The 25,376-nt window shown below is 40.2% G+C and overlaps 1 protein-coding gene across 3 annotated transcripts in view; it reads left to right on the forward strand.

Annotated features, from left to right (window-relative positions):
• Nucleotides 1-3,380: 3,380 nt before the first annotated feature.
• Nucleotides 3,381-25,376, forward strand: part of ADARB1 (adenosine deaminase RNA specific B1) — a 46,566-nt gene continuing 24,570 nt past the window's right edge. Inside the window, exons 1-3 of one of the 3 annotated variants that reach the window (XM_071746953.1) lie at nt 3,381-3,452; nt 16,082-16,170; nt 20,371-21,302. In XM_071746953.1, coding sequence (XP_071603054.1) covers nt 3,445-3,452; nt 16,082-16,170; nt 20,371-21,302 — 1,029 coding nt within the window. In that variant the 5' untranslated portion in view covers nt 3,381-3,444. Of the gene's footprint in view, nt 3,468-16,081; nt 16,171-19,217; nt 21,303-25,376 lie in introns of all 3 variants that reach the window. The other 2 variants (XM_071746955.1, XM_071746956.1) reach the window with 2 other exon arrangements.

Below are 25,376 nucleotides of genomic sequence, written 5' to 3' on the forward strand. Positions count from 1 at the left end.
TATAACCAATCAAAAAAACATAGGTTGCTTTGCCAACTGTATTTTTCAACACCGAGAAACTAAAAAAAAAATAGGAAAGAAAATACTGGAATTACTGGTTTTGGACCTGCCCACATGGCTAGTGGTGAGTGTCTCTATATAGTTACCTTGTGTTTGAGTGGTTCTTGCAGGATTGTGTTTCAAGGTGTGGGGCCTCCTGTCATGTTCCTTGTAGGTGGATGTGTTGGAGGTCTCAGTGATTGGCTGTACTTTTTTCCCCCTAAATCTTAGAGAACTGAATCAACAAGTGAGCACCTTGCAAACTGGAAAATCGCTGTCAGTTATTGGAGGAGAACACAGACATTATTTGTACATGTGCCCAGGGTGAGGTTGCCTGCTTCTCTCTGCTGCTGTCATGCCTGGTACCTGGGGCTGCAGCTGAGACAGGACAGGGCGTCCCCATAGTGTGGGTCCCTGCCTAGCAGTGCTTCTGCTCCTCGGGGCAGGAGATGGCCTGGGATGGGCTGATGGCTCCTGGGATGGAGCAGGGTGTTCAGGCAAGGTGGCAGTGAGCTGGAGTGACCAGATCCCCACTGCCTGCTCAGCTGAGAGTGCTCTCTTCATTGCTTAATGAGAGCCCTGAAATCTTTCTCATTTCTCAAAGATTTTAGGGCTATGTGTTTACCAATGAAGGCCTCAAAATTTTAGCTGGCACTTCTCAGTGTCTTTCTCCTAAGGATGTTTTCAAAGGGCTGGCAGAAAACTAGGGAGGCTGTTTCATAAATGTGAGATGCTTTGTAATGGAGTTATCAAATGTCTGATTCAATTCTCATTGCCCTGAAACCTTTTCAGTTGAGCTTTAAAAAATTAGTGTTTTCATAAAGTCCTAAATGTCCAGCATGACTTAACAAAGCTCTGAAGAGCCAGGTAGGAAATGCTGGAGATGTGAGTTTTGTTTCTGGTTCTTACAGCACATTGGTGTTACCCTTTTGTTTTCAATTTAGTGTCTTTACTGGTTTAAGGTGTAAAAAACCTAATTTTTCCTTCACCTGTTTTTAGTGCTCACCTCCCAAAAATGTGAGCTTGGACTGCTGTGGCTTCCCATCTGGAAAACTAAGAGAAATTAAATATTTGGATTTTTGCTGCAGATAAGTTTTTAAGTAGTACTGTAAAACTGTTCCTTATGCATCGTGCCTGTGGGCTGGTTCTTACCCCATAAAACTGTCTGCAGCTGTCAATATACAAGGATTTTTTTTGCACTTAGTGATAAACTTATTTTAAGCCCCAGTGTGTTGGGTCTGTGTGTGGGGGGTTTGGTACTGGGGGAGGGCCCATGGGGGTGGCTCCCGTGAGAAGCTGGAAGATGCTCCCCCAGCTCCAAAGCCTGACTTGCCTCTGGCCAAGGCCATCAGAGATGGTGACAAGTCCTCTGTTATTAACATTTAAGAAGGGGAAAAGGAAACTGCTAAGATCCTCAGGGTAGAGGAGGAGGTGAGAGCAATACTGGAGTAGAGATACGGAGGACAATGAGGGAAGAAAGTGAGGAGGTGCCTAAGCAGACATCCCTCAGCAGCCCCCAGTGAAATTTAAGGTTGGACTCAATGATCTGAAAAGACCAGAACAATTCTGTGGTTGTGAGATGGCAGGCTGATCCCCCTGGAGCTGCACAGTGGAGCAACCCTTGAAGGACTGTGATGGATCAGACCTGGTCCTGCAGCCCCTGAAGGAGCACAGTGGGGCAAATGTGGAGGATCCTGCACCAGAGGCTGCTCCTGGAGAAGGCAACTTTGGGGGAAGCCCACGCTTAGTTAACTTAGATAAAAATTACTAGCAGTGTTCATTCTCAGGGTTAAGTATAGCTTTATTTAAAGCAGTGCTCATGTAGAATGAGAATTACCAAAAACTCCTTGTTAATTTTTTTTTTTTTTTTTGGTGGCGTATGTTGCCACAAATACTGATTTTCACATTGCAGTTTATATGTGGTATTCCAAAGGTTTGGAAGAGATTTTGTTGTGGATGTGGAGCTACAAGGATGGGAAGATATTAAAGGAACTGGTAAATCATCATGCTGTGAAATACTGTATCTGTATTTAGTAGACTTGCATAATAATCCATTGCAGAGAGGGATGCTGGCTTTAGCTGACACTGGTTTGAACTCTCTTGGCATTTCTGCTACATCAGGCTGAGACAAACATGTTGTTGCCATGTTTTTCTGAATTACTGGAGAATGCCACCATAAAGTGTTGGGAAATTGAAATATCTGAGATTAAAAAAACACAAACAAGATTGAATTAATGCAGTCTTCTAGTGTATGAACTTTCATTATTGTGTTGGTTCTTTTCTTGTCTAACTTGACCAAACCAGTTACAATATGATAAATATTTCCATCAGTTTGTGTAGTCCAAAGCTGTACTATGGAACTTAAATTTACTGAAAGGTTTTCTAGGGTGCCAGCACCCTCTTGTGGGCAGTGTAACAGATTTTTTTTCTTTTCTGGGTGCAAATACCAAAATCCTTTAGAGGTACAGGTAATGTCCCCATGTTGACTCTGTGTGTGTGTGTGTGTGTGTGTGTGTGTTTGCAAAACAGAGCCACAGGACTTAAATATTCTGTTGCTTTGGAAATGGCTCCTTGGATTTACAGAACCATTTTAGAATAGTGTGTCTTCACAGAGATAAAGTCATATAAATATTTTCTTATAACTAGGAGGCTTTCTGTAAAAATAAAGCCATCTGTTCCTGGTTGAACAGCCGTGCAGTTTACGTCTATTTATGGAAATAAAAGAAAATGTCTTGTAGCATTTGTCCTTCCAGTTATCCTGTATCATTCTTACCCTACATCTGTGATTTCTTTCCCCACTGCTGGCAGCTGAGGGATTTTCCAGTTGCCACAGGAGAAGAGAAGCTGATGTCAGAAGTATCAAGGAAGTGCTGTTTGAAAAGGGGGTTGTGGTGTGAGGTTTTGTTTATATGGATTAAAATCAACCACTAAAAATAAAATTCAAGCTGTAAAGTAAAAAAAAAAAATCAACAAAACTTCTAACAAGAAGACAACTTTAGATTTTCTTGTAGGATAATTGGGTTGTAATAACACAGAAGTTGATTTTAGTTTTAAGCCTTTATTCGCCAAATTTTTTTCTTCCCCTGTTCTGCTAGAAGGTGCAAAGATGACACACGAGGTTCTAAGCAGCTGTTTGTACCTCAGTACTAAGCAGCTTCAGTGTTGGATGTTTTTTTGGATTTTGTTTCCAATCAGGAATGTTCAGAATTATTTCTCCCCCTCCCTTTGCTGGGCTTACAAGGGAGTTGGCTCTGTGACTGTGTGTATGCACTATGTAGTTTTTATTCTTAGAGAATCAGAATTTGTCCTTTAGAATGCCAGGAGTTGCTATTTGTAATATACTTAGTATTTTTTTTCTTTTACAAATTTAACTGTGTTTCTCTTTTTGCAGGTTGCAGAATCATCATGTGTCTCTAATTACTAAAAAGGTAAGCAGACCATATTTGCAAATATACCGTGAGGTTCTTTGTTTTCTGATTGATGTGTAACTTGGAGGATAGAATCGTCTTAATATGTTTAAACAGTTATTCAAAACTTTGTTTTACATATAATTTACATTTATTTTTGTTCACTAAACAACTTCAAAGACAGTTTTAAACCAGAAAATATTAAGACATATTTGTTTCAAATCGATGTTGCAAAAAATTACTTAGCCCTGTGACTGCAAATTTTTATCCAATCCATATTAATAAAATAAATATGCAAAGCTGGCATGTAGAACTTGAGAGTTTGCTGAGTGTTTGAGCTGGGCTTGGTGTAACTGTGGTGGGAAAGGAGGAAATATGTCCAATTTTCAAGCCTATCTGCTAATGTCAGACATGACCTTACCTGGGTGACTTTTTTTTTTCTTTTTATAAAATAACTTCAAAATCTTTGAGACTTTTTAAACATCTTTTGACTCTATTTTGGATTCTTCTTCCTCAGCACTACTGGATAGCTGCATCTGTTATCTTCTAAACCATGGTGCTGGGAGGTCTAGGCTGCTGAGTTTTCTTGTCTGAATGGTTATCACTTTTTCCTTGGAAGTGCACTTTAAATACATCTCTGCAAGTCGTGGGGGTTTTAGGGTCCTTCAGAAAGAACGTGTCTTAAAAATTCCATGTTTAGTCCTCAGAGTAAGCCAGTAAGAAGCATAAGTGGTGATACCTAAGCAAAAACATGGTCACCAAGTATATGTTCAAAAGCAGTTTACTGTAGGAAAAATCTGCACATTTCTTAAGTTTTATTTCTAATTTGTAGATTTCCTCAGCCAAGGAAGGAATAGATGTAAAAGCAATTAATTATGCAGTGTAACAGTAGATGGTGCCATTGGAGCAGATTCAGTCACCTGAGGCATTGAAATGCAAGCATAGGCATGTGGTATCAGAGCTCCTGGAGTTCCTGGTGTGCAGCCAGCAGCTTTGTCTTTTGAGATTTGCTGTGCTGAGCAAATGCTAGAGCTGTAATTAGCCTATACAGATTCTAGTGGTTGCTGCTAATTTATGTTCATTCTTGCTGCAGTACACAAAACTTGAAGGAAAACTTGCTGTTGGTCTGTAATGCTATCCTTGCACTTGAAAAGTACATGGATTGCAGGTGGAGAAAAAACCCACTAAGACTGCTTACAAAATGCATTGTGTGACTGTTCCTTCAAAGTGTGTGTAAAGTAAACTGATAATAGTGGGCAATTTTATAAGAAAATGAGATTTGCAAGGACGTTTTTGGTGCATAGGGATTTTCATGCAATATGTTTTAAAAAAAAATAGTTGTGTGATCATATTCTTTTCATTCACTTTCTACTTTGCCAGCAGCTTTCCAACTTACCTAATTTGAAGTGAGTCTGATGGGTTGCTAAAGATACTACAGAGCTTTATGAAATCCCAGGTGAAGGAGACGCTTGGCAGAAAGACTTCAGTGTGGCCTTGAGCCCCCTGGTACTAAGGGACCCCCATGGGAAAGGAGTATAGATGCTACAGCTTCAGGGTCTCCAGGCTGAACCCACAAATACTTGGCTGGAAAACCCTACCTGTCACACACTATAAATCTACAGAAACCTAGGCTGGCCTTGTGCAATGATCTGCATGGCAAAGGGGAGAACTGAGAAGCTACTGAACCTTCCCCTCAGTTTTGCTGTGCAGCTTCTGTTCTCACTTGGGTTAGTTGACCCCTGGGATAGGGTCAGTTGTTTAATATCTCTGCATTCCTAATTCAGTGATGTGGGTGAGATGGAAGGATTCAAAACCTGAATTCCCTCTGGGAGTTGCTTTTTCTTTGAGAGAAGGCAGTCCAGTTTCTCCTTAATGCCTCTGTGGGCATTGGATCTGTGAAATACAAGATTTAGTACTTCCAAGGTACACATTAAAACTGAACACTGCATTTTTGTTCTGCTGTGTTGTATTTGCCTCCTTGCATTCAGCTTTTAACCTGCTTTGTTCTGAGCATGCAAGCATTGCAATCTATTTTGAATATAATATATTGAATGCTGAATCTCATGCATGTTTTTTATTTCCAAAATCTGTCATTAATGTGCCAACTGCAAATGAACAGTGGGTCACTATGTATCTCTCCCAAGTGCACTGTGTATGTTTCTTAGTAATCAAATTTTAGATACTATATTTCTCTATTAAAATATGTCAGTCTTCAACCTAAAATTATCTCAGATCTTTTTCCTGATTATTGTATGCCAGTGTCACCTCACTTTGGGCAGCAGTAGTCGGTAGAATAGGAGCTGATTTGGGAAGAAGAGCTACAGGGGTGAGCCAGAGTGTTTTTTCAGTCTTTGTATCAAATACTATGAACCAAATCTCTGGCAGATTAGGGCAGATAAATTAATTGTTGAAGGCTATTAAACTTTTGAATACCTAATGCAGCAGCTCTTCTCTGGAAGGGAAGGATAAATACACTTTGTTAGGTATGTCTTTCTCACCTTGAGAATGAGGTGGTGAAAGTTTCAACAGCTGGAACAATTACAGTGAAGTGGTTTCACATGCTGCTTTTTTGCTTTTTACAAAGTTGATTTTTTGCTCAAAGGAACAAAATTATTTCCCATTTCCCCAAGGAGCGTTTTCTTTTTTTCTCTCTTTGTGTCAGTGGCGCTTTTCCTGCAAGGCCATGTAATGTAGCTGCCTCACCCCCCCTTGTCCTTTGCCCATCATGCACAGCTTAATGGGGATTGAAATGTCCAACGTGACCTGAAACTTGTCCCTGCCTCATGGCAGGGTGGTTGGAATGTGATGATCTTTAAGGTCCTTTCCAGCTCAAACCATTCCATGATGAGTGAGGTGCAGAACCACTAACTTTGTCCTTATATTAACTCTGGTCAGATGGGAAAAGGCTCTGCCAACTTGCAACCAGTGCAACCTGTGCTGACACTGGTGCTGTGGGATTCCTTGGGATTCCTGGGGTTTCCTTGACTTCCACCTTCATCTTGCCATGACTGTGTAGACCCATCCAGATGTGGCACTGCAGGGCCTGATGTCAGCCGTGTCACGTTTCAGTGAGGCTACTCCTGGTTTCCATGAAGGGAGGAATGTTGCTGTGTTAATCCAGAGCACGCTGGGCAGTCTGTGAATCCAAGTGTAGTAAAGGAGGGAGAAATGCTGGAAGCATAAGAAAGTGCCTGACCTTATATCTGCTGCAAAGGAGGATCTCATCTTATAGCCCCAGGGAAGACTGGTTTGGGAAGTTTGTCTTAGATCATGATGAGGCTCATTTTGTCCCAGGCTTCTTGAAAGTGGTGAACATGTGGTAACGTGATCATGGTGGCTTGTTCCACCATGAACAAATTGATCTTGTTAAATTTTGTAAACCAAGCATGAATAGTCCTATTCTTCATCCTCAGTGGTGCCTGTTAATATAGGTGCTGAAGAGGAACTTCAGCTTTTCTAAAGTAAGTGGGAAAGTTTGAAGCCCTTAGCACTGAGGCTTCCTGCAGAAATAATTTCAGTCATCAAGTTAAATGATTTCAGCAGCTTTCCATCATGGGCTGGAGGCTGGTGCTTCAGATCTGGAGAACAATTGCCAGCAGAGGGAGCAGCAGATGGAGAGGTAGGGCTCCTTGTTAACAGGTCATCCCAATCCCAGTGGTGAGCTTGATTGTTTTGGTTAGTGAAGTGCAGCTAATCTAAGATGCTAGTGGCAATGCTTTTCCAAAAATGCTCTCCTGGCTAGTTGTCACCTATCAGATTTTATCTGGGTTTGATCTCGTGCTGTCTTCCAAAGAGCCAGGGTCTGGTATACTGAGAAATTAAGGTCTGAGAGGAGGTGGAGGTGACTTGTCAGAGAAGTCTCCTCACTCTAGTAACATGATGAAGAAACTTGCACCTCCAAACATCCCCTGCTGGAAGATGTTTTCTGTCCTGTGAGGTTTAATCTGCAGTATTAAGGGATAGCTGCAGCCCCCAGTCTGTGGTGATGCTGATGCACAGGGCTGACAGGATGAATGTGTATTCAGCTGGTTGCTCAGAGGGGTGAATGGGGTTCACATTATGGAATACCACAGTATTTCATAAAGGCACGTGTTTCTTTCTTCTGTTTATAAAAAGGCTGGAAAATGCTACAGTTAATGTTGGCATTGGGAAGTCTTTTGGTCAGTCCCAGAATGCAAACCCCTATATGGAAAATGTGTGATTAAAATATTGCTCTTTGAGGTTTGCATATTTCTATATTCTCGCTATTCACAAATACATTTTGTGCATTTCTAGGCAACATATGAAATGCATAACTAAGAACATGAGAAGGAATTATGAAGGATGCTGAAGGCACTTTGTTTTCACGCACCAGGATGTATAAATGTTTCCCTGCTTATATCTCTCTGTTTCTGAGGCATGCATAAGGCTGAAGCCTCAGCAAAGCATTGCCCTCCTTTTCAAAAACAAGCTAAAAATAAATCTGCCTTTCTGCACCCAGTAGCGAGGGTGTCTTTTAAAAATCCTCTGTCCTTGCCCCTGTCACTTTGGAAGGGTTAATTGGCACATGTGCCTCTTGTGGTGGGTAGGGACGAGCTGCACCGTCGTGGTTCATCCTTGTTCATTGGACTGTGCATCCTGCGGCTGGAGAACACCGAGGAATAGCCCGGGTGCAGGGAAGGGCAGGGATATCCCTCCTTAGGGAACACATTGCTGCCTTCTTCGGAGGGGCAAGGGTGGGGGGGACTGGAGGGGTGTGCATGGCATCACTTCCAGCCACAGCTCTCAGCCTGCAGACCCTCTTCAGCGTGGTTCCCCAGCGCTGGAAACGGAGGCGGAAGAAACGATCGGAGCGGAAAGGTAGCGAGGTCTTTTCCAACCTTAATGATTCTATTATTTGATAAGTGTTGGGGGGGGGATTGTAGATGTAGAAGTTTTCAGGTGGGGTTTGAACCCTTATTCTAAGTGCAATTTCAGTGTTTTGTGTTTGGATTTATAGAGTAAAAAATACTTCGAACAGCAGCCTTCAACACCTGCCAACATTTTATTTCCCTTATATTTTGAAGTTTGAAAGGAGGGGGTTTCTTAACAAATAGGAAACTTGTCTAAAGCTGCAGATTTCTGACTTGTACTCCCTTTTAATAATAGTTTGTTCCATCTGCCAGGTTACGGTTTTTTGCTTGTATACCATTCTCTCTTAACATAAAACCAGGCAGCGACTAAATTTTTCTTTCAAGGTATTATCCAGTTTTTCCTCAATGATGAGGATAAATGAGATAGCTGTTAGAAGGGTCCTTCACAACTTTTTTTTTTTAATGCAGTGAATACACATCATATTCAAGCAGAAAAAACTCAAGTTATATCTCTCTTTGTACTCACATGGTGTGCACTTGCTGCAGCAAATATATTAAAATCTTTCAAGTATCCTCTTAGGGAAACAAAAGCAACTACTGTTGTGTTGGCTAGTACATTTAAAAGTACTTCTGGTGTTCTTCCTCTCTTTGGTAACACTCTAAGAAACAGACTTCAAAACCAGGGGGGGTTTAAAATTGTAAAGATAGTGTCCTTTTTCATGACTCCAATTTAAAAAGCATACATTTAGGTGTTGTTTTCCTGTTTTGTGTGGCTGACATACAATGCATGTAGAAAAGGGAATCTGTTTGTGGTGCTGCTTATTGTCTGAATATTGCAGGGAGTGCTGTATGCAGAATTGCTTGGCTTCCCTGGGCACATTTAGCCAACAGCTGGACTTTGGTTTGTTGCTCCGTGTTAAAAGCAAGAATTCCCTCTACTATGCCAGCATGGTAGAGTTGAAGCTTGAATTTTTTTAGATGTATACCTGAGAAAAAAGCAGACTTTCTCCACACTCCTATTCTACATATAAAATGCTGAATATGCCCTTACACAAATCAGTTAGCTAATGTTTGCCCTTTATTGTTATTTTTGAAAGCTCTATAAATCTCTTTGAGTAGCAATTAAGCTTTTTCCTGTATTCCAAACTTAAAATTTTTACAGTGTTCTCAGAGAATATTATTTTATTTGTGTCTCTTATCCCAGAGCAAGATTTTGGGAATAAAACTAGAGAGTTTGCTCACACCTGCTGTCAGGGGCAAACACTGGGCTTCAGGGGAGTCCTTTTGGAAGCTGTCCTTGCTTAGATGCCACCAGTGATGACCCAGCCTCAGTGCTGGAGCAGCATGGAGACTTTGTGCCTGTAGGATCTGAGAGGTTTCTGGGCATCAATACTGAATGGATTATGTAGAGGCAGCAAATGAGTTTATTACTGCAGTTTTGCTGCATTATGAAAACTGCTTGAATAAAAGTTTGGAAGGTCAAGGAAGCAAAAAATACTGTTCCTCCTTCAGACTTGAAATGCTAACTGAGTGATACTGATTTCAGAAGTAATTATGCCTTGCCAAGAGGGGAAACTCTCCTTTGTAGTGAGCAGCCTGGGTTCAGAGACCTTTTTCTGAAAAAATCTACCCCCAATCTCTCAAAGTATATATGGGTCCTATTTTATATGAAAGGGCTTTTAATTTATTGGGTTTTTTACTGCCTAATCCTGTACCTCTGAAGCCAATTGGAAAAAAAAAAAAAAATCTATGGACCACAGTGGGAGCAATTGTGGAAGACCATTCTCCTAATGAATACGTGTACAAAAAGTGCTGAGAAGTTCATTCTCTCTGCCCCAGCCAAGTACTGACTCTTACATGGTACATGTACTGTTTGAATGTTATTTGTTTGGAAAAATAGATGTTACTTGGACTTCATTAAAAAGTACATCTAATTCATTCTTTTCAAAGTCTTTTTTACTTTAAGGGAGAGGTTGTAAGAAGTTATTTCTAATGGAAATCAGTGATATGTTTCTTCTTTGAAATGCACAAAGTCCTCTTGCCATAGAGATGTGCTCGGGATGGGGGAGTTGCAGTGAAAAATACACAGCTTCCCACTTGTCATGCTCTAAGAGAGACTCCAAGTGTAATTTACTCCTTGCTTAAGGCATAAAAATCAAATCCTAGCCTTGGTAGGATAGTTTTAGAGTAAGGTCAGTCTAGATCAGTTGTGTTTGCCTAGCAAAGGCAAAGGAGCCTATGGATGCTTGCAGAGTCCCTGAGCCAAGAATCTGAATCTCTCTTGGTGTACTAAAATATTATATTTATATTCGTAGTTCTGGTCCTGTTCCCTGCCTGGAAGATGGTGTGCACATGCTTTTGTGCACTGTGGGAATGTGCCTTGTTGACTTGAAATGTCAATTAACCTTTAAAAGGTTGCAAACATTTCATTAGAAAATGTGGACAGACAGCTTAGTGTCATTTGGCTGCCTTATTCATTACTCTGGCATTGTGTCTCTTACTTGCCTCACAGCTCTTCTGTCAGCTCTCCTTCCTGACTGTAATAATGATGCTTCCAAAATACAGATCTGCGTAACCTCTATTTCTGTTAATTCTATTTCTTACAAACTTCAGTAATGTCACCAGCAGCCAACATTAATTTATACAGATATTTCTGCAACTGGGATTGCTGTTTACTTGTGCTTTTAGCAGACAGGAGCTTGCTATTGCTCTGCTTCAGGCTGGAGGAGCAGGATGTGGTGCTGAGCCTGGATGGAACCCCAGCTCCTCCAGAGGGTTTATCCCTGGTACAGCAGCAGGAGGCAGCTGTGCAGCATTGCTCACCTCTGATCACACCTGTAGTCATTCCAAAATGAATCGTCCAAGCCTTTTGTCCTTGAACACCACGTGGTGCTGCAGGAATAACTGGAGCTGGTTTGAGGTGCTAAATAAGGTGACAGTTATCTACAAGTCCTGTTGATTACAGTCAAATAATTCCTTTTGTTGCACAGGAGTTGTGCTGATGCTATATTATGCAAATGTGGCCATACATAAAATGCTTCCTATGCCGCTCCAGTACTTCAGTAAGAACACTGGTTATTCGTTGTTTTCTGTGGTTTTTTTGTGGTTTGGTTTGTTTTTTTTTTCTGTGAGGGGAAGAAGTCTCTTTATACTGTGCTTCAAAAACAATCATCAAGGCTAAAACTAATGGGAAAATTAAGCCAGGTCTGAGCCTGTCTAGCAAAGCACCAAACCTTGTGTTTAGAGTCAACAGCCATATAAGAGGTTATCTTAATGAATGCTTATTCTTTAAGTTACATCTGGAAAACAGCACAGACCAAGGCAGCTGCTTTGCAAAGCTTGGCTCTTTTTCCTGGCTTCCCTCCAAATTTGGGAAGCAGCAAATGTGAATTTTGACAATTGGCTTTGTTAGGATATAGTGGTGATTCTCTGTCTGGGCTGTGAGGGATGAACTCTTCTGGGCGTCACACTTCTGAGGCTGAGGAATCAAAAAGAGAACCTCTGCCTGTTTTGCTTCTAATGCAGGCTTGGACCCAGTACTTGCATCAGCTCTTACTCTCCCAAAGTCTTTTTGGCCTGGCACAGTGATAACTGCACTTAATTCTGGTCACTGATAAGAGTTTTCCAGCCCACACTGCTCACATTTTTAATCCTTATGTATGTGTTGGTGATAACTTTCTAAAATTGATGTTAACCTACCTGTGATGTTTAGGAATAACTCAACTGCCTAAAGCCTTTAAAGCATACTATTGTCTCAGGAGCATTTTATTCTACTGTTTCATACACACTGAAATAAATCAATCTGAAAATAATTTCTACTCAAAAAAGTAAATTGATTTTTCAACAACCTTTCAGGCCTTTTGTCTAATAATTATTATTTATTTTCAAGGAAAAGTTATCCTGAACTGATACTCAGAAGCTTGGAAAATGTGACATCTTTTGGAATAAAGTACTTGTAGAAGCATTTCACCTTTTTAAAAACATATTTGAAATAGTTATTTTTAAACACCGAGCTTTAGTTTCAACTAATAGTTAAAAATAATTATCACTTCATCATCACAATGAAATAAAACATCAGTACTTTAATGATAATGCCTAAGTATTATTTGTTGTAGCCCACAAAAAGGTTCCAGCTTTTGTAGACACAGATTTTATACTTTTTTCAGCACAACTGGATTTTAAGCGTAAGTTGACTGTGGTATCTGAGCCCTGTATCTCCAGAGAATGAGTGTTGCTGCTTCTGTTACTGTAATAAATGTTTCCTCCTAACTGCCAGGCATAACTGTGTGTAATTCTGCCCTTAATTTACATAATAGATAATCTGGTTGTTGGCAATATTATTATGCCAAGAATTATAGCCTTGTTGATAGTGCAGAGTTAATTAGGATTGGAATCAGGCTTTCTCTATGGTAATAGGAAAGCAAATTTAAGCTGCTTTTATAGAGCAAATAAAAGTAGCCTGTTTAGCAAAAGTTCTGCTCAAATTTCTAATCTCTTTAAGGGAAAAGGGCTTATGTGATTTGCATGATCCTCTCCCCTCCCTCTGTCCATCTGCTTTAGGGAGGATGTGACCAGGCATGAGAGAGGTGCCCGAGCTGGTGCAGTGGGAGTAAGGAGCACTTTGTCATTGAAGTTTGATGAGCCAGGTGTTGTTTCCAGGTCTTGCAGGGACCTGGATCAGGCAGGGGTGTGATCCTCCCCACCTGTGGGCAGCCTGCCTTGAGCTGCTGCATTGCAGGGAGCCTGCCTGTTGGCAGAGGTCCCTTCAATGTCTTGTGCTCATCCTCAGGGTACACCCTAGGACAAGATCTCCGATTTTCTGAAGCGACGTCTTCATTCCATAGCATCTTATGTGGGGAAGTATCAACACCTCTGTGTCTCTGACTTCTTCATTTGTATTTCTCCCACAAAAAGCAGAGTAAGGTGCCTGGGTGTCCCGTCCACTTTTCCCCCTCAGGCATACACGTTCTATGTGAAGGTAGTTGTCTCCAAGCTTTAGGCATTTCTTTCACTTTTTCTGGGAAATAACAGTTTTCTCTTCCTGGATCTTTCACTCAGACCTTCTCCCTCAGTAAGTATTTCTGTAGGTCCTTGGTTATTGCTGGCATTTGTGTCCTTGGCATTGATTCAAGTGTTGCTGCTCCAGCCCCCTGTGACACTGGGTCTAGGGACAGGCAGTACTGCCAGAGAGGCAATAAAACACATTAAGCAATACACACATTTGCAAATCCTTGTTCAGTGTAACACACTGGCATAGCAACACAGGCACTTGCAGTCAAAATGCTGTGAATTCTTCCAGGACAAAGCAGTAAAGGCAGCTCTGCTGCCCTGTTCATCACAGCAGGGAGTATTTCAGTGTATGGGTGAAATCCAGAGGCTATTGAAGTTGGAAAGGAACTCTGATTAGCTTCCACTTGTATGGTTCAAAGGCTTTTCTGACTCCTAAACCTTATCTAAATAGTGATTGAGGTGACTTGTTCATTTTACTCTCCTTAGTAAAACAGAATCACAGAATAGATCTGGTTGGAAAAGACCTTTAAGAGCATGGAGTCCAATCCAACCATAACCCAACTCTACTGACCAGTAACACAACTCACCAAGTCCAGTGCTTAAGCCATGTCCCTCAGCACCACATCTACATGGTGGTTCAACACCTCCAGGGATGGTGATTCCACCACCTCCTTGGGCAACCTGTTTCAGTGTTTAATTACCTTTCCAGTGAAGAAGTTTCTTTTAATATCCAATCTAAACCTTCCTTAGCACAACTTGAGGCCATTTCTTCATCTCCTGTTGCTTGTTACTTGGGCGAAGAGAACTTGGAGCATCTTTTCAAGACTTAAATGGGTCTTATAAGAAGGATGGGGCATATTTCTTATCAGGGCCTGCAATGGTGGGACAAGGGGGAATGGTTTTAAACTAAAAAAGGGTAGATTTAGACCAAATGTAGGAAAAAAAAATTTACAATGAGGGTGGCAAAACACAGGCCCAGGTTGCCCATGGAGGTGGCAGATGTCTATCCCCGGAACCATTCGAAGTCGGATTGGATGGGGCTCTGAGCAGCCTGATGGAGTTGGAGATGTCCCTGCTTGTGGCAGGAGGTTGGATTGGATGAGTTGTGAAGGTCTTGCAACCCAAACCATTCTGTGATTCCATGGTTATGTGTGGCTTTTAGGCCTGGGCTCTGGATTTGCACCACACTTTTGCATACTTTACATACAGTGTCTACTAAAATAATAAATAGGGGTGGAATGATTTCTTAGTTTGTGGAAAACTTGATATTTGCATATTTTGAACTCTGGTTAATATAGTATTCAGTCTGTTCATTATGACCATCAGTGCAGTTCTGCCTTTTGTATACTATCTAAAGCTTCCTACAGTTTTAACATAGAGTGGAATTAAAGCTACATTTTCCCACAGGAAGTGGGAAGAGAGCCAGAACAAATTTATTGTTACAGAGCAGACATTTGGCTGTGTTAAAATGAGTGCTGATTTTATTGTGTCAGTCTTACCAAGTGTGACCATGTTGGTTTATATGATTCCTCTTCTTGATAACTTTTGACTCTGTTGTCTCATTTCCACCAGTGCTGACACCTAAAGTTCTGAAAGCATTGAAATTCCTAAATACTTGAAGTTGGCAGCTGGATGAGAGACACAGATGTGTATCCAGAGCAAAATATAATATTATGGAGGAAAATGTAATAGAATAGTAGAAATGCTTCAGTGCTATAAACTATAATTTATATAAACTTGAATTTTTCAAGGTGCACACATTGTAAGCAAAATACCCATGAATAATTAGAATTTATACTATCTATGATAAAGTAAAGTACAGCAGAAGACTGAATCTCTGCTGGAGATAACTGTATTATCAGAAATAACAGAAGGCTGAAGTTATGCCATGTGACTTCTGTGGACTATTCATAATAGTTCTGGAGTAGAATCAAAGATGCACTTAAAAATAGGACTTCGATCTTAAATTTAATTTGGTTGACAGCAGAATGAAATGAACATTTGCAGATGTTACACAAGAATAGATTATCACAGAACAATTTTGCATTTGTACTGGACTTGACTCTATTCTTGTACTTTCCAAAGATTTAATTGTGGTAAAGAATCAGCAGAAAATTAATGCATTATATTTTTAAAAAATATTGCAGTGTGGAACATAGAAAGCACAGCACTTAGTTCTTAATGCTTCAGAAAATTTAAGAGGCAGATGAACAGATGAATTTAAGAAGCAAATTAAAGACATGGGCAAAACCAAGACAAGTTTCCATGGTTTGATCTGCTCTGGTGTAAGAATGCAAAGCCCACTGCTTTTTTCTCACCATAATAATGAATCTTTTGTTAAAAGTATAAGTCCTATGTGGTTTTAGGGTTCAGTGCTCTCTGTTGGAGCACTCGTGGCATTATGAGGTTAGAACAATTACCTAGGAAGCAGTGGATATTATGTACTTGAATAGTTTTCAGGAAAAAAATAAATTCTTTCTTGAATGGTCTGTGTGGTGACTTGCAGAGTGGATTTGATACTATTTTGGAATTTAAGAAAAAAAAAAAAAAGGTAGCAAGATAAAGTAGTGTACTCACCGATAAAAAAAATACTATAGTTCATCATACAAAAAAATTCTTGCCAATTGTTGTAGTTCTGTGGAGTTTATCTCAGCTACAGAATGGGGAAATTCTGTGTGAAAATTGAGCAAAAACTGAATGGCCCAAAGCAAAGCCAGTGCCCAGGCTGCTGCTTTTAGAGGAGATTCAATGCTTTACCTTGTATGTGGTTACCTTAAAGCTTAAATATCCCACTCTCTGTTTTCCAGACAGAAGCAGTCTCCGCCAGCCAAGAGACCAGCAAAAAAATTTCACAATGGATGTAGACGATGAAGAAAACATGAGTAAGATGTTCTTATTTACACAGTAATAATAATTTCTGAAGGTGACTTTTTCTCAGGAGCACAGGGACGACTGTGAAGAAACTTCAGGACCACAAATTAAAATGATTTCTTTGTATGTTTTGAGGTAGGGTATAAAAGAGTGACTCAGAGCCTTTGCGTATAAAGTGTTTTAAATATGGGTGGCTGTATGCTAGCCTAGCTATACCTCATGTCTCAGAGTTTTCTTCCAATAATGGACAAATGAAAAAATATTTTCCTGTTTTGAACCAGCGATGAAGAGGAGAGGGAGAATCCTCAAAGTGCTAATGCTCAGGCTAAGGGACCAGCGAGAAGGGAGGGGTGAGATGAAGGAGATGGAGTTGAAGAGTAAATCATGAATGAGGGAAAGCAGAAATGGAGGAACAAAAAGCAAAAGGAGAATCTAGAAGAGCTCCCCATAGGTCTTATGTGGCTGATAAATCTCATTATATGCTGATTGTTACAACCTTGAGTTACTGAATTGCTGAAGTGTGTTTAGGCAGAAAATAGACAAATATAGTGATCATCTTGATGCATACACTGGCAAAATTCTGCTACCTCTGTGATATCCTTAAGATCTGATAACCTGTGGAGAAAGTATTTTCATTAAAACATTGTACAAATAATTTTGCTATTATTGACCTCTTAACTCTATATTTTTGTGAATGAAAGGTTCTGTTCCTTGAACAAATGAGAACAGCTTTATAAGGGGTAGCTAGAAACACCGTTCAGTTCAGCTAAGAGTCAAATAAATTTAATTAAGTGTGCTTCACATCCAACAGAGCAGGGAGAGTGTTGTCTATTAGCAAACAGATAATGGAAGTCCCCTAATGGATAAAGCATCTTAATTACAGACACTTTTTAATTAAAGGGAATAAAACAAAAAATAAACAAACACACTCAGATGGAAGATTTCTTTCTTTAATGGTATAAAAATTTCCTGTGCCTGTTTCTTTCTTTGTCTGTTCTTGGTTTTTTAAGCCTCTCCTACCCTCAGGGGTAGGACTCTTCTTTCACTGAAGTCATTGGCATGATATTCTGTCATCTATGATTTTTACCAAGGCAGCTTCTTGGAGAAATCTCTGGTTAAAGCTGCCAACTATTTTTAGTGACTGGAAAATAAAACAGACTTACAAAATATGTCTTATTCTTAAATCATGAATAGTATTAGTGTTTAAGAAAACAGGATCCCATTATTGAGTGTTGGCATCTGTATTAAAGCTACCTTAAAGTGTTGAATACACAGCAGCCATGAGTGGACCTCAAAGGACTCTTTAAAAAGCATTAATTCCTTTAAAACTTATTTAAAGACTGGAAAATGCATGGATTTGAAAAGATGTTTAAAATTTAAGATTAAGCTGATTTTAAACCTCTTGATTTTTTTTGTATGTTAGGAGATCCACCAAGACTGTGTAACCTTTCTGAGGCAAGATGTATGATATTAGCATATAAAAGATTAAGAAAAAAGAGAAAATAATAATGAAGAGCATCCAGTACTGAACATGGAGATTTTTATTTTTTTTTCAGATGGTAAATGGTTTCTCCTGCCAGCTCCCTCCTATGCTTTATACTTTCTAATAGTTTTTTAACATTCATAATTTTCATTTTCCTGCCTTATTTTAGGTGTGATGCTGCCAGAACAAGCATAATACTGGTTTTCAAATCAGACCAATAGAGTTTGAAATTATCTAAGCTGTTTTGTTTTTTTTTTTTTAGAACCTTCATGGAGTATGATCCATATCTGTTTTCACCTCAACTTTAGAGCAATTAAATTTTGCTCCTTTTGATTACTGATGCTCTTAGCTTGAGCTATGGTGGGTTCCTGAATGAGGCAGAGCCAGAACTACCACAGGTGGTGGCAGCTAATCTTACTTTTTGACTAATCTGTCAGCTCTTCTCCAGCCTTAAGATAATGAGGAGACCTCACCACTGCTGGGCAGGACAGGCTGAAGGAAAGGACCTTCACCCTCAGCCTGAGAAGCAGTTGCTGTTTCTAGAAGTCAGTGGCTCTGCATTGAAACAAACCTGGGCCCTTCTGCTTTGCATGGAAAGGTTTTTTCCATTCCATCGTGTGCAGGGCTTGGATTTGGATCACCTCTATGATTTAGAAACTTGCCTGCTTCGTGGTCTCAGGGTTTGAGTCAGGCTGCTAGCTCCCTGCTTGCTTTCTCTCCTAGTTTCTTCCACCCTGCAGGTTCTCCAAAGCTCACGAGCCTAGTAGCTCTCAGGCAAGGAGTAGTTTTCTTCCCTTCTTTTTTATTGAGACAAGGTAAGCGTTGCAAGTTTATTCCTGCTTCCTACAAGTCACCCTCTCTGCCAGGGCACTGTTTCCCCTCCCTCTGTGTCATGACATGGATTAAGGAGTCTCTCCAGCTGCCATAGGTACATTAAAAAGTTCTTTTTTTTTTCCTGTGTTCAGCTGCAATCTGTTGAACTTGTGTATTCCATCTGTGGTTTCCAAAGGCACTGATAGTAGTCTTTGTATAAAAAGAAACAGAACAATAGAAGCCATTAAACAGTGTTAACTAAATGATTTTTATTTAGCCTAGAAGTTATATTGATGGGTAGCAAATTCCTGGTGCTGCTAGTAAGAGCAGAAGAGCAGTGTTCCAGGAATTATGTTCTTTGTGAGATGTAATTTCTGGAGATCACTGCTTCAAGTAAGAGACTCACTTGTAGTGATGTAAAGGAAGAAATTTGTAAAAATTGTCCTTAGATTCCTTCACTGTGTATATATATATATGTAAAGAATATACATGCATGAACACTGTGTATTGACAGTTTTGGCCCTATAGCACACATTTTGCAGGCATTGTAGTTTGTGACTGAACATTGAAAGAGATACTTTATTAAATTTAGCAGATTTCTAGTAATGAAATACTTCAGAATATTTCGTGTTTCATTCCTGACCAAATTTAATGTTCAGTGGTACTGAACAATTCTTTGTTGTGTTACCATAATTTAACCAAATGTTTTCCTACTTTGGCTTTTTTTTGACCTTTTTTTCTTCTTCTTCTTTTCTCTTTGAGCACCGAAAGGAGTAACCTATCGAGCTTTTGCTGGAGGATGTTATAAATGAAAATTTAGTAACCATTCCATCAGCTTTGTAACCTGGGTGAAGTGATGTGTGCATTGTATGGGATTCATAGGGAAAACTTAAAGTGTGGCTGAAATTTGTCACAGTGAAAGAGAACTTTCACCTTTGCTCTCATTTCAATTAATATTTATCACCTCCTGTAAATGTAATATGGATATTTTGAAGTCTTGGAACAGAAGAATTAGAAATATGTGACCTGCTAAATTTGCCTTTTAGTCACAAAAGGCAGTATAAAGCACAAATAGGATTAGGTCTATGAAGTTATAGCAAAATATACCTCTGATGTGTCAGTACCCCAAATTTCTACTCTAGAAAATAAATCATTAAATTAATATTACAGTGCCTTTCCCCCCCATAAAAATATGATCAAAATTGCACAGATATTGTCACACTTCTTGTGTTCTTCATAATTTTAAGGGAGGATCTTTATTGTGATTTTTGGGTTTGTAATTCCATGGTGGCAATTTTGGTACTTTACAAGGAATTCCAAAATAGCTTTCAAATGACACACATAAGTTTTCTTAATAATAGGCTGTGTGGAAATACATAAAGCAGTTTTATGAACATGCTAGCACAGTGGCCAGCTGTATCTCCTGAGCAAATCGAGTTGAGGTGAAATGAGCATCTAGGAAAGGTGTTAAAAAGAATGGAATTTGGAGAGTCTGGAATAGCTGAAGAGAAACAAAAACATTCCAACACTTTTCTTTGTTTTCAAGGTATATGATACTAAAAGTCGTATCACTGGATAAAGCATTTTTCAGGCCAAATGTAACTTATGAGTAAAAGTTTTGTTCGAGCATAATTTAAGTTGCAATTGTTTTTTTGCTATATGTTGGTATCAAATGAATAGTTTGAAAATCATGATTGACTGTATTCTTTCTTGAATTATCATGAGGTTGCATTATTTTTTTCTTGTTATTATTATTATTGTTGTTATTATTATCTCTGATTGCATTGCAAAACATTTAACCTGTGAGCACACATCACTTAACCAGTTACAAAGAGAGATAAAGGAATCTATAAATTTTGCATTTACAAGATCCTGCAACGAAGGCATTGTAAGTTACTCTTTCTGGGCACCGCAGGTTCGAGCAGCACCGATGTTAAAGAAAACCGCAACGTGGACAACGTTCCCCCCAAGGAAGGTGGCGGGCAAGGCGCCGGGGAGGGGACACAGCTCTCCAATGGGGGTGGCAACAGCAGCAGGAAGCGTCCTCTGGAGGAGGGCAACAATGGCCACTCCAAATTTCGCCCAAAGAAGAGGAAGAAAACGCCCGGCCCCGTTCTGCCAAAAAACGCTCTGATGCAACTTAATGAAATCAAACCGGGTTTACAGTACAAACTGCTCTCCCAGACAGGGCCGGTCCATGCCCCCATGTTCGTGATGGCAGTCGAAGTCAACGGGCAGATGTTCGAGGGATCTGGCCCCACAAAAAAGAAAGCCAAGCTTCACGCTGCTGAGAAGGCTCTGCGGTCTTTCGTCCAGTTCCCAAACGCCTCAGAAGCCCACCTGGCAATGGGGAGGACTCTGTCCGTCAACACGGACTTCACCTCTGACCAAGCAGACTTCCCTGACACCCTTTTCAACGGGTTCGAAACGCCGGTCCCTTCCGATGCTTCCTTTTACCTGGGGTCCAATGGGGACGGGTCCTTTAGCTCCAGTGGGGACTATGGTTTGCCATCATCAGCCGTAGCCAGCAGCCTTTCCCAGTCGCCTCTCCCCGTGCCATCTCCCTACCCCTCTGCCAGTGGGAAGAACCCCATCATGATCCTCAACGAGCTGCGGCCGGGGCTGAAGTACGAGTTCTTGTCAGAGAGCGGGGAGAGCCACGCCAAAAACTTTGTCATGGCCGTGGCAGTGGACGGTCAGACTTTTGAAGGCTCAGGAAGGAATAAAAAGCTGGCAAAAGCTCGGGCCGCTCAGTCAGCCCTGGCGTCCTTGTTTAACATGCAGCTGGACCAGACCCCATCTCGACAGCCCATTCCCAGTGAGGGGCTCCAGTTACACTTGCCACAGGTGAGAAGCCCTTTGGGTTTGGGTGGTGTCTTTGGGTGATGACTTAAGAGTAGCCGAGTTGTGTGTTAAGTCAGCTATGACAGCATTTCTGCTGTTCAGTCTTCTGCTGTAGATGTATCTGTGCATATATGCCTCTCTGTCTTCATATATTTATATATGTGTTGGGTGATTTTTTCCACTTCTGACAATTGCATGAACTTTTTGCACACTGTTGGACCGAGAAGAGGCTTTGCTGCTGATGCTTTCATTCTTGATCATGTCACGTAAGAAAGCACCAAGCCCAGTGAAAAGCCAGCTCGGATTATCATTTGTGCTGAGAAAAGGTTGAATTGCATCTTGCCTATCTTGGATTTAGATGGAGCTCAAGTCAGAATTACTTCTTTTAAGTATAGTTATTGTTTGATGCAACAGATTTTAGCAGAGAAGAAAATTACTCTGGTCTGCAAAGTGCAATTGTTGGCATTAACAGAGCTGAATGATGAAAGTCAATGACAGACTAAGTAAGGCTAATAGGGTCACCACCTGTTTTCAGGGTCTAAGTAAAGAACACAATTGCATTGCATGTATCCAAGAGGAGTGGTTAAATAGCTGTCATCTAAAGAATTGTGCTCCAGTCAAATTACTTAATAAGCATATGTAAGTTACTTAGACAAGTAAATCAGGATGAGAAATAGTTTAAATCAAGTGATGAATGAGCTAGACAAAGTATCAAACGTACCAGACATAGACCGGAAGTAGGTAGAATGGAGTATTTTTAAATTTTTACTGAAGAAAAATTTCTCCTTGTTTTCTTGCTTGCATTTCTCCCCAGCCAAAATACAGTAGTGATTGTTTGACTACCCTCTTTCTACTGCATCTTTTAGGTCTTTTTAATGATATTATATGCCTGTCCAAATGCTTCCTTTTGACTTTTTTGAAGCTTTCTATTTTTTTACTAAGAGAATTTGAAGGCTTTGACCTTTTCTATCTCAAAAACATTGTTTTGGATTTCATTAAAAATGTAAGTTACAGATAAGTTTTGATAATGTAAGGTTGAAGAGTATGAGTAGATGGTGTGATTATTTTAAATGTGTTATTTTCTCAAAATGCACGGGCAATATGCATTGCTTAGAAATTTCTATGTGCTTTATTTATTTCATGATGTACATTTATTGCATTTTTAATGAATATTTCCTTCGTTTTCAAATCTGGGGTAATGCTATTTTTAGGGTTTTTTTCTTTGCTTCTACACTGACCTTTATCCCCACTTTGTGCACAACAGAGCATGCCTCAAGGCTATCTTGTGCTTCACCTCTCCCTACACGTGTGCACCAAAAAAAGCTGCTCCAGTGCAGAGGACAACCTGGTGGGCTTTAGGAGTAATGCCAAATTCATTGGGTGGGAAGGGGAAGGTTGCTGGTACTGCATTATGTAGACCTGATTCAAAGTCATTATTTATTCAGAGGCTTTTGATCATCTTGCCATCAGGACACTGTCATCCTTTCAGTATATTGCATTACCCTTGTTGTAATTATAATTAGCTGTCAAGATATTGGGATTATATCAAGGTCTGTTACATATTAATGATTTTGGTCTGGTATGTATTAATGATTTATAAGGGATTTAAGCACTGATGATGTTTTCAGGTTCTACTTTATTTATCTTCTTTTATTTTTTAACTCTGTGACTTGTTCTATTTTTTCACAGAGTATTTATTCAGGATGTATTAAGATGTTAAATGTGGAGATAATCCTAAAGTAGGCAAAGATGCAAACATTGGAGAGTACAGGAATGATGTAAATGAGGATAGGATTTGTTATAACCTGCAGACCAACTAAAATGCTGACTGGGTTGGAAAAAAATGGAGGATAGAAAGATGCAAGGGGAGGAAAAGTCTAAATCCAGACTGCTGAGAGGGAATAACAGAAGTACAGTGTAACTGTGCCAGTGAATATGCTGTAATTGACTGCCTGGGTGTCAGGTTCAAAATCTGTCTGTAGCTCGTGTGTTAATTTGTGAGAAAAAAAGGAAAGAGTGGGAAAAGTGGAGAGGAGAGATGATGCCTTCTCCAGTGGTGGTCCTGAGCTGAAACATGGATCTGTGCTCCCACACCTCCCCATAGCAGCAGGTGTTTCAGAAAAAATTAAAAGTAGAAATACACGTGTGCTATCAAATGGAGCAGAAGGGCAGTTGATATCAGAAATCAGCTTGTAAAAATGGGCACAGGTATAATTTTATGGTCTGTAGAGTGTGTTACTGAGGTGCTGATCCAGTGGTTTAATACATTTAAAACTAGTCTCTGCAAAGCAAGCTGATCTGCTTGCTTACAGCTTGGCTTTTTGTGAGGTACAAAACAATGTTGCCTGTGGTGAGTAAAATTTCTCCTCTGGGAAGGTGAATTAAAGCTAGTAAGTCACTCAATGTGTATCTCAGAGAGAGGATGTGAAGGCCCTGCCCTGCTGAAAAAAATGAGGCCTTGTGTATTTATCCCCTTGGCAGTGAGTGTGTTTAAATCTTTCAGATGTTGTTGGTCTTCCAGCATATTTGCCTGTCCAAAACAAAGAAGGTATTTTTATGGCTAGCTACACTTTGTAAATTGATAGCCATCTTCACTTCACCTCCCACCCTTCAAGGCAAGGAGGTGTCCTCTGTTCTGCAGTAAGCCACAGGACATACCACAGGCTCTAAAAAGTGTGTCCTTCAAATTTTATTCTTTTCCATAGAAGAAAACTGCATGTTTCAGCATATTTAGAGTAATATCATTAAAAAGTTCAAGTGCATGGCTTTGTAGAGTTGGTGGGCTGTAAGAACTGGAGAAGATAGTGAAATACGAATAGACCTTTAAAATCCCTTCTGAACACAAAAAGGGTTCACACAGTTATAGATGAAGCATGGAAGCCAACATCACCAGGTTTTTGGAAACCTGTTAGTGCAATGTCCAGTTGTGATTTCTGGGCAGAAGTGTGTTGTTGAGCACTCAACCACTGTAAGAACCGTGCTGGGCCAGGCAAAAGCTCCATCTCACATCATCCCAACCCCAGTGCACATCTTGCCAGCAGCACCAGCATTGAGAAGCAGGAGATTTGCAGGGGATGCTGGTGCCAGGTGAGGTTATCCCCACCTGCAGAACTGCTCTTGCTGCTGAGCAACACTTTGGACATCTCAGAAGATGGGACAAAGACATTCTTGGACATCTCAAGAGCAGCAGATGCTCTGTTGTGCTTACCTATTTCTTCATTTTTAGTGTCTTTACCACCCAGATATCACTTGTTTTCTCTTATTTTTCTCTTTTCCTTTGAATGCTCCCTGTTTCCCAAGGAAGGCCATGAGGCATCTCACACCTCTGTAAAAGGTGGGACAGTGGTGTCCCTAAAAGATTCAGCCCTTGGAATAGCAAATGCCTTGAAAAAAAAAAAACAAAAAAAAACAGAACAACAACAAAAAAAAAAAACCACACAGAACAAGAGAAGGACATATTGGTAGCAGTACTTCCCCTTCAGCAGTTGGTGTCTGAAGGATTTCCTCAGCCAGAAATGGTGCCTTTCCACCTGAGAGCTGACATTGCTTATGGGAACAGTTTCCATCAGACAGCAGTATTCTGCTGGTGGGAGGTATCCTCCTTAGGCCACTGATGACCTCTGTTAGGAAAGCCTCCACATAAGCTTTATAATGATATTTCCCAGATTTCCTCAAACTGTTTACTTAAAAAGAGAGCTGATCAGTCAGGATGCAAAGAAGTGGAAATCAGGGAATTGGAATTGTAAATATGAATCTTAAATACAGAGTTATTTAGATTAGTGTAAGATGGAATATTGTGAGAAAAAGCATCCTGAGCTACACAAATGAGTGTAGCTGCAGATTACATTAGTTTTAGAAAATCCACTAGAGAGAATGCTGCTGGTCATTCACTTAACTGTGTTGCAGATGAAATTTATCCTGTGTATCCTGTGGACAGACATTGAGACAAAATGTTAAGCAGAAGAAAGGGAGTGAGAACCAGTACTGCAATGGTTACTTTTACTTGAAGTGCTAGGTTAATCTTAGTTCAACCTTGGATGGGGAGAAACTGTAAAAGAAATATTCAAATATAGAAAA

Source organism: Heliangelus exortis, chromosome 6 (assembly GCF_036169615.1).
Source record: "Heliangelus exortis chromosome 6, bHelExo1.hap1, whole genome shotgun sequence".
In the NCBI taxonomy this organism is placed as follows: domain Eukaryota; kingdom Metazoa; phylum Chordata; class Aves; order Apodiformes; family Trochilidae; genus Heliangelus; species Heliangelus exortis.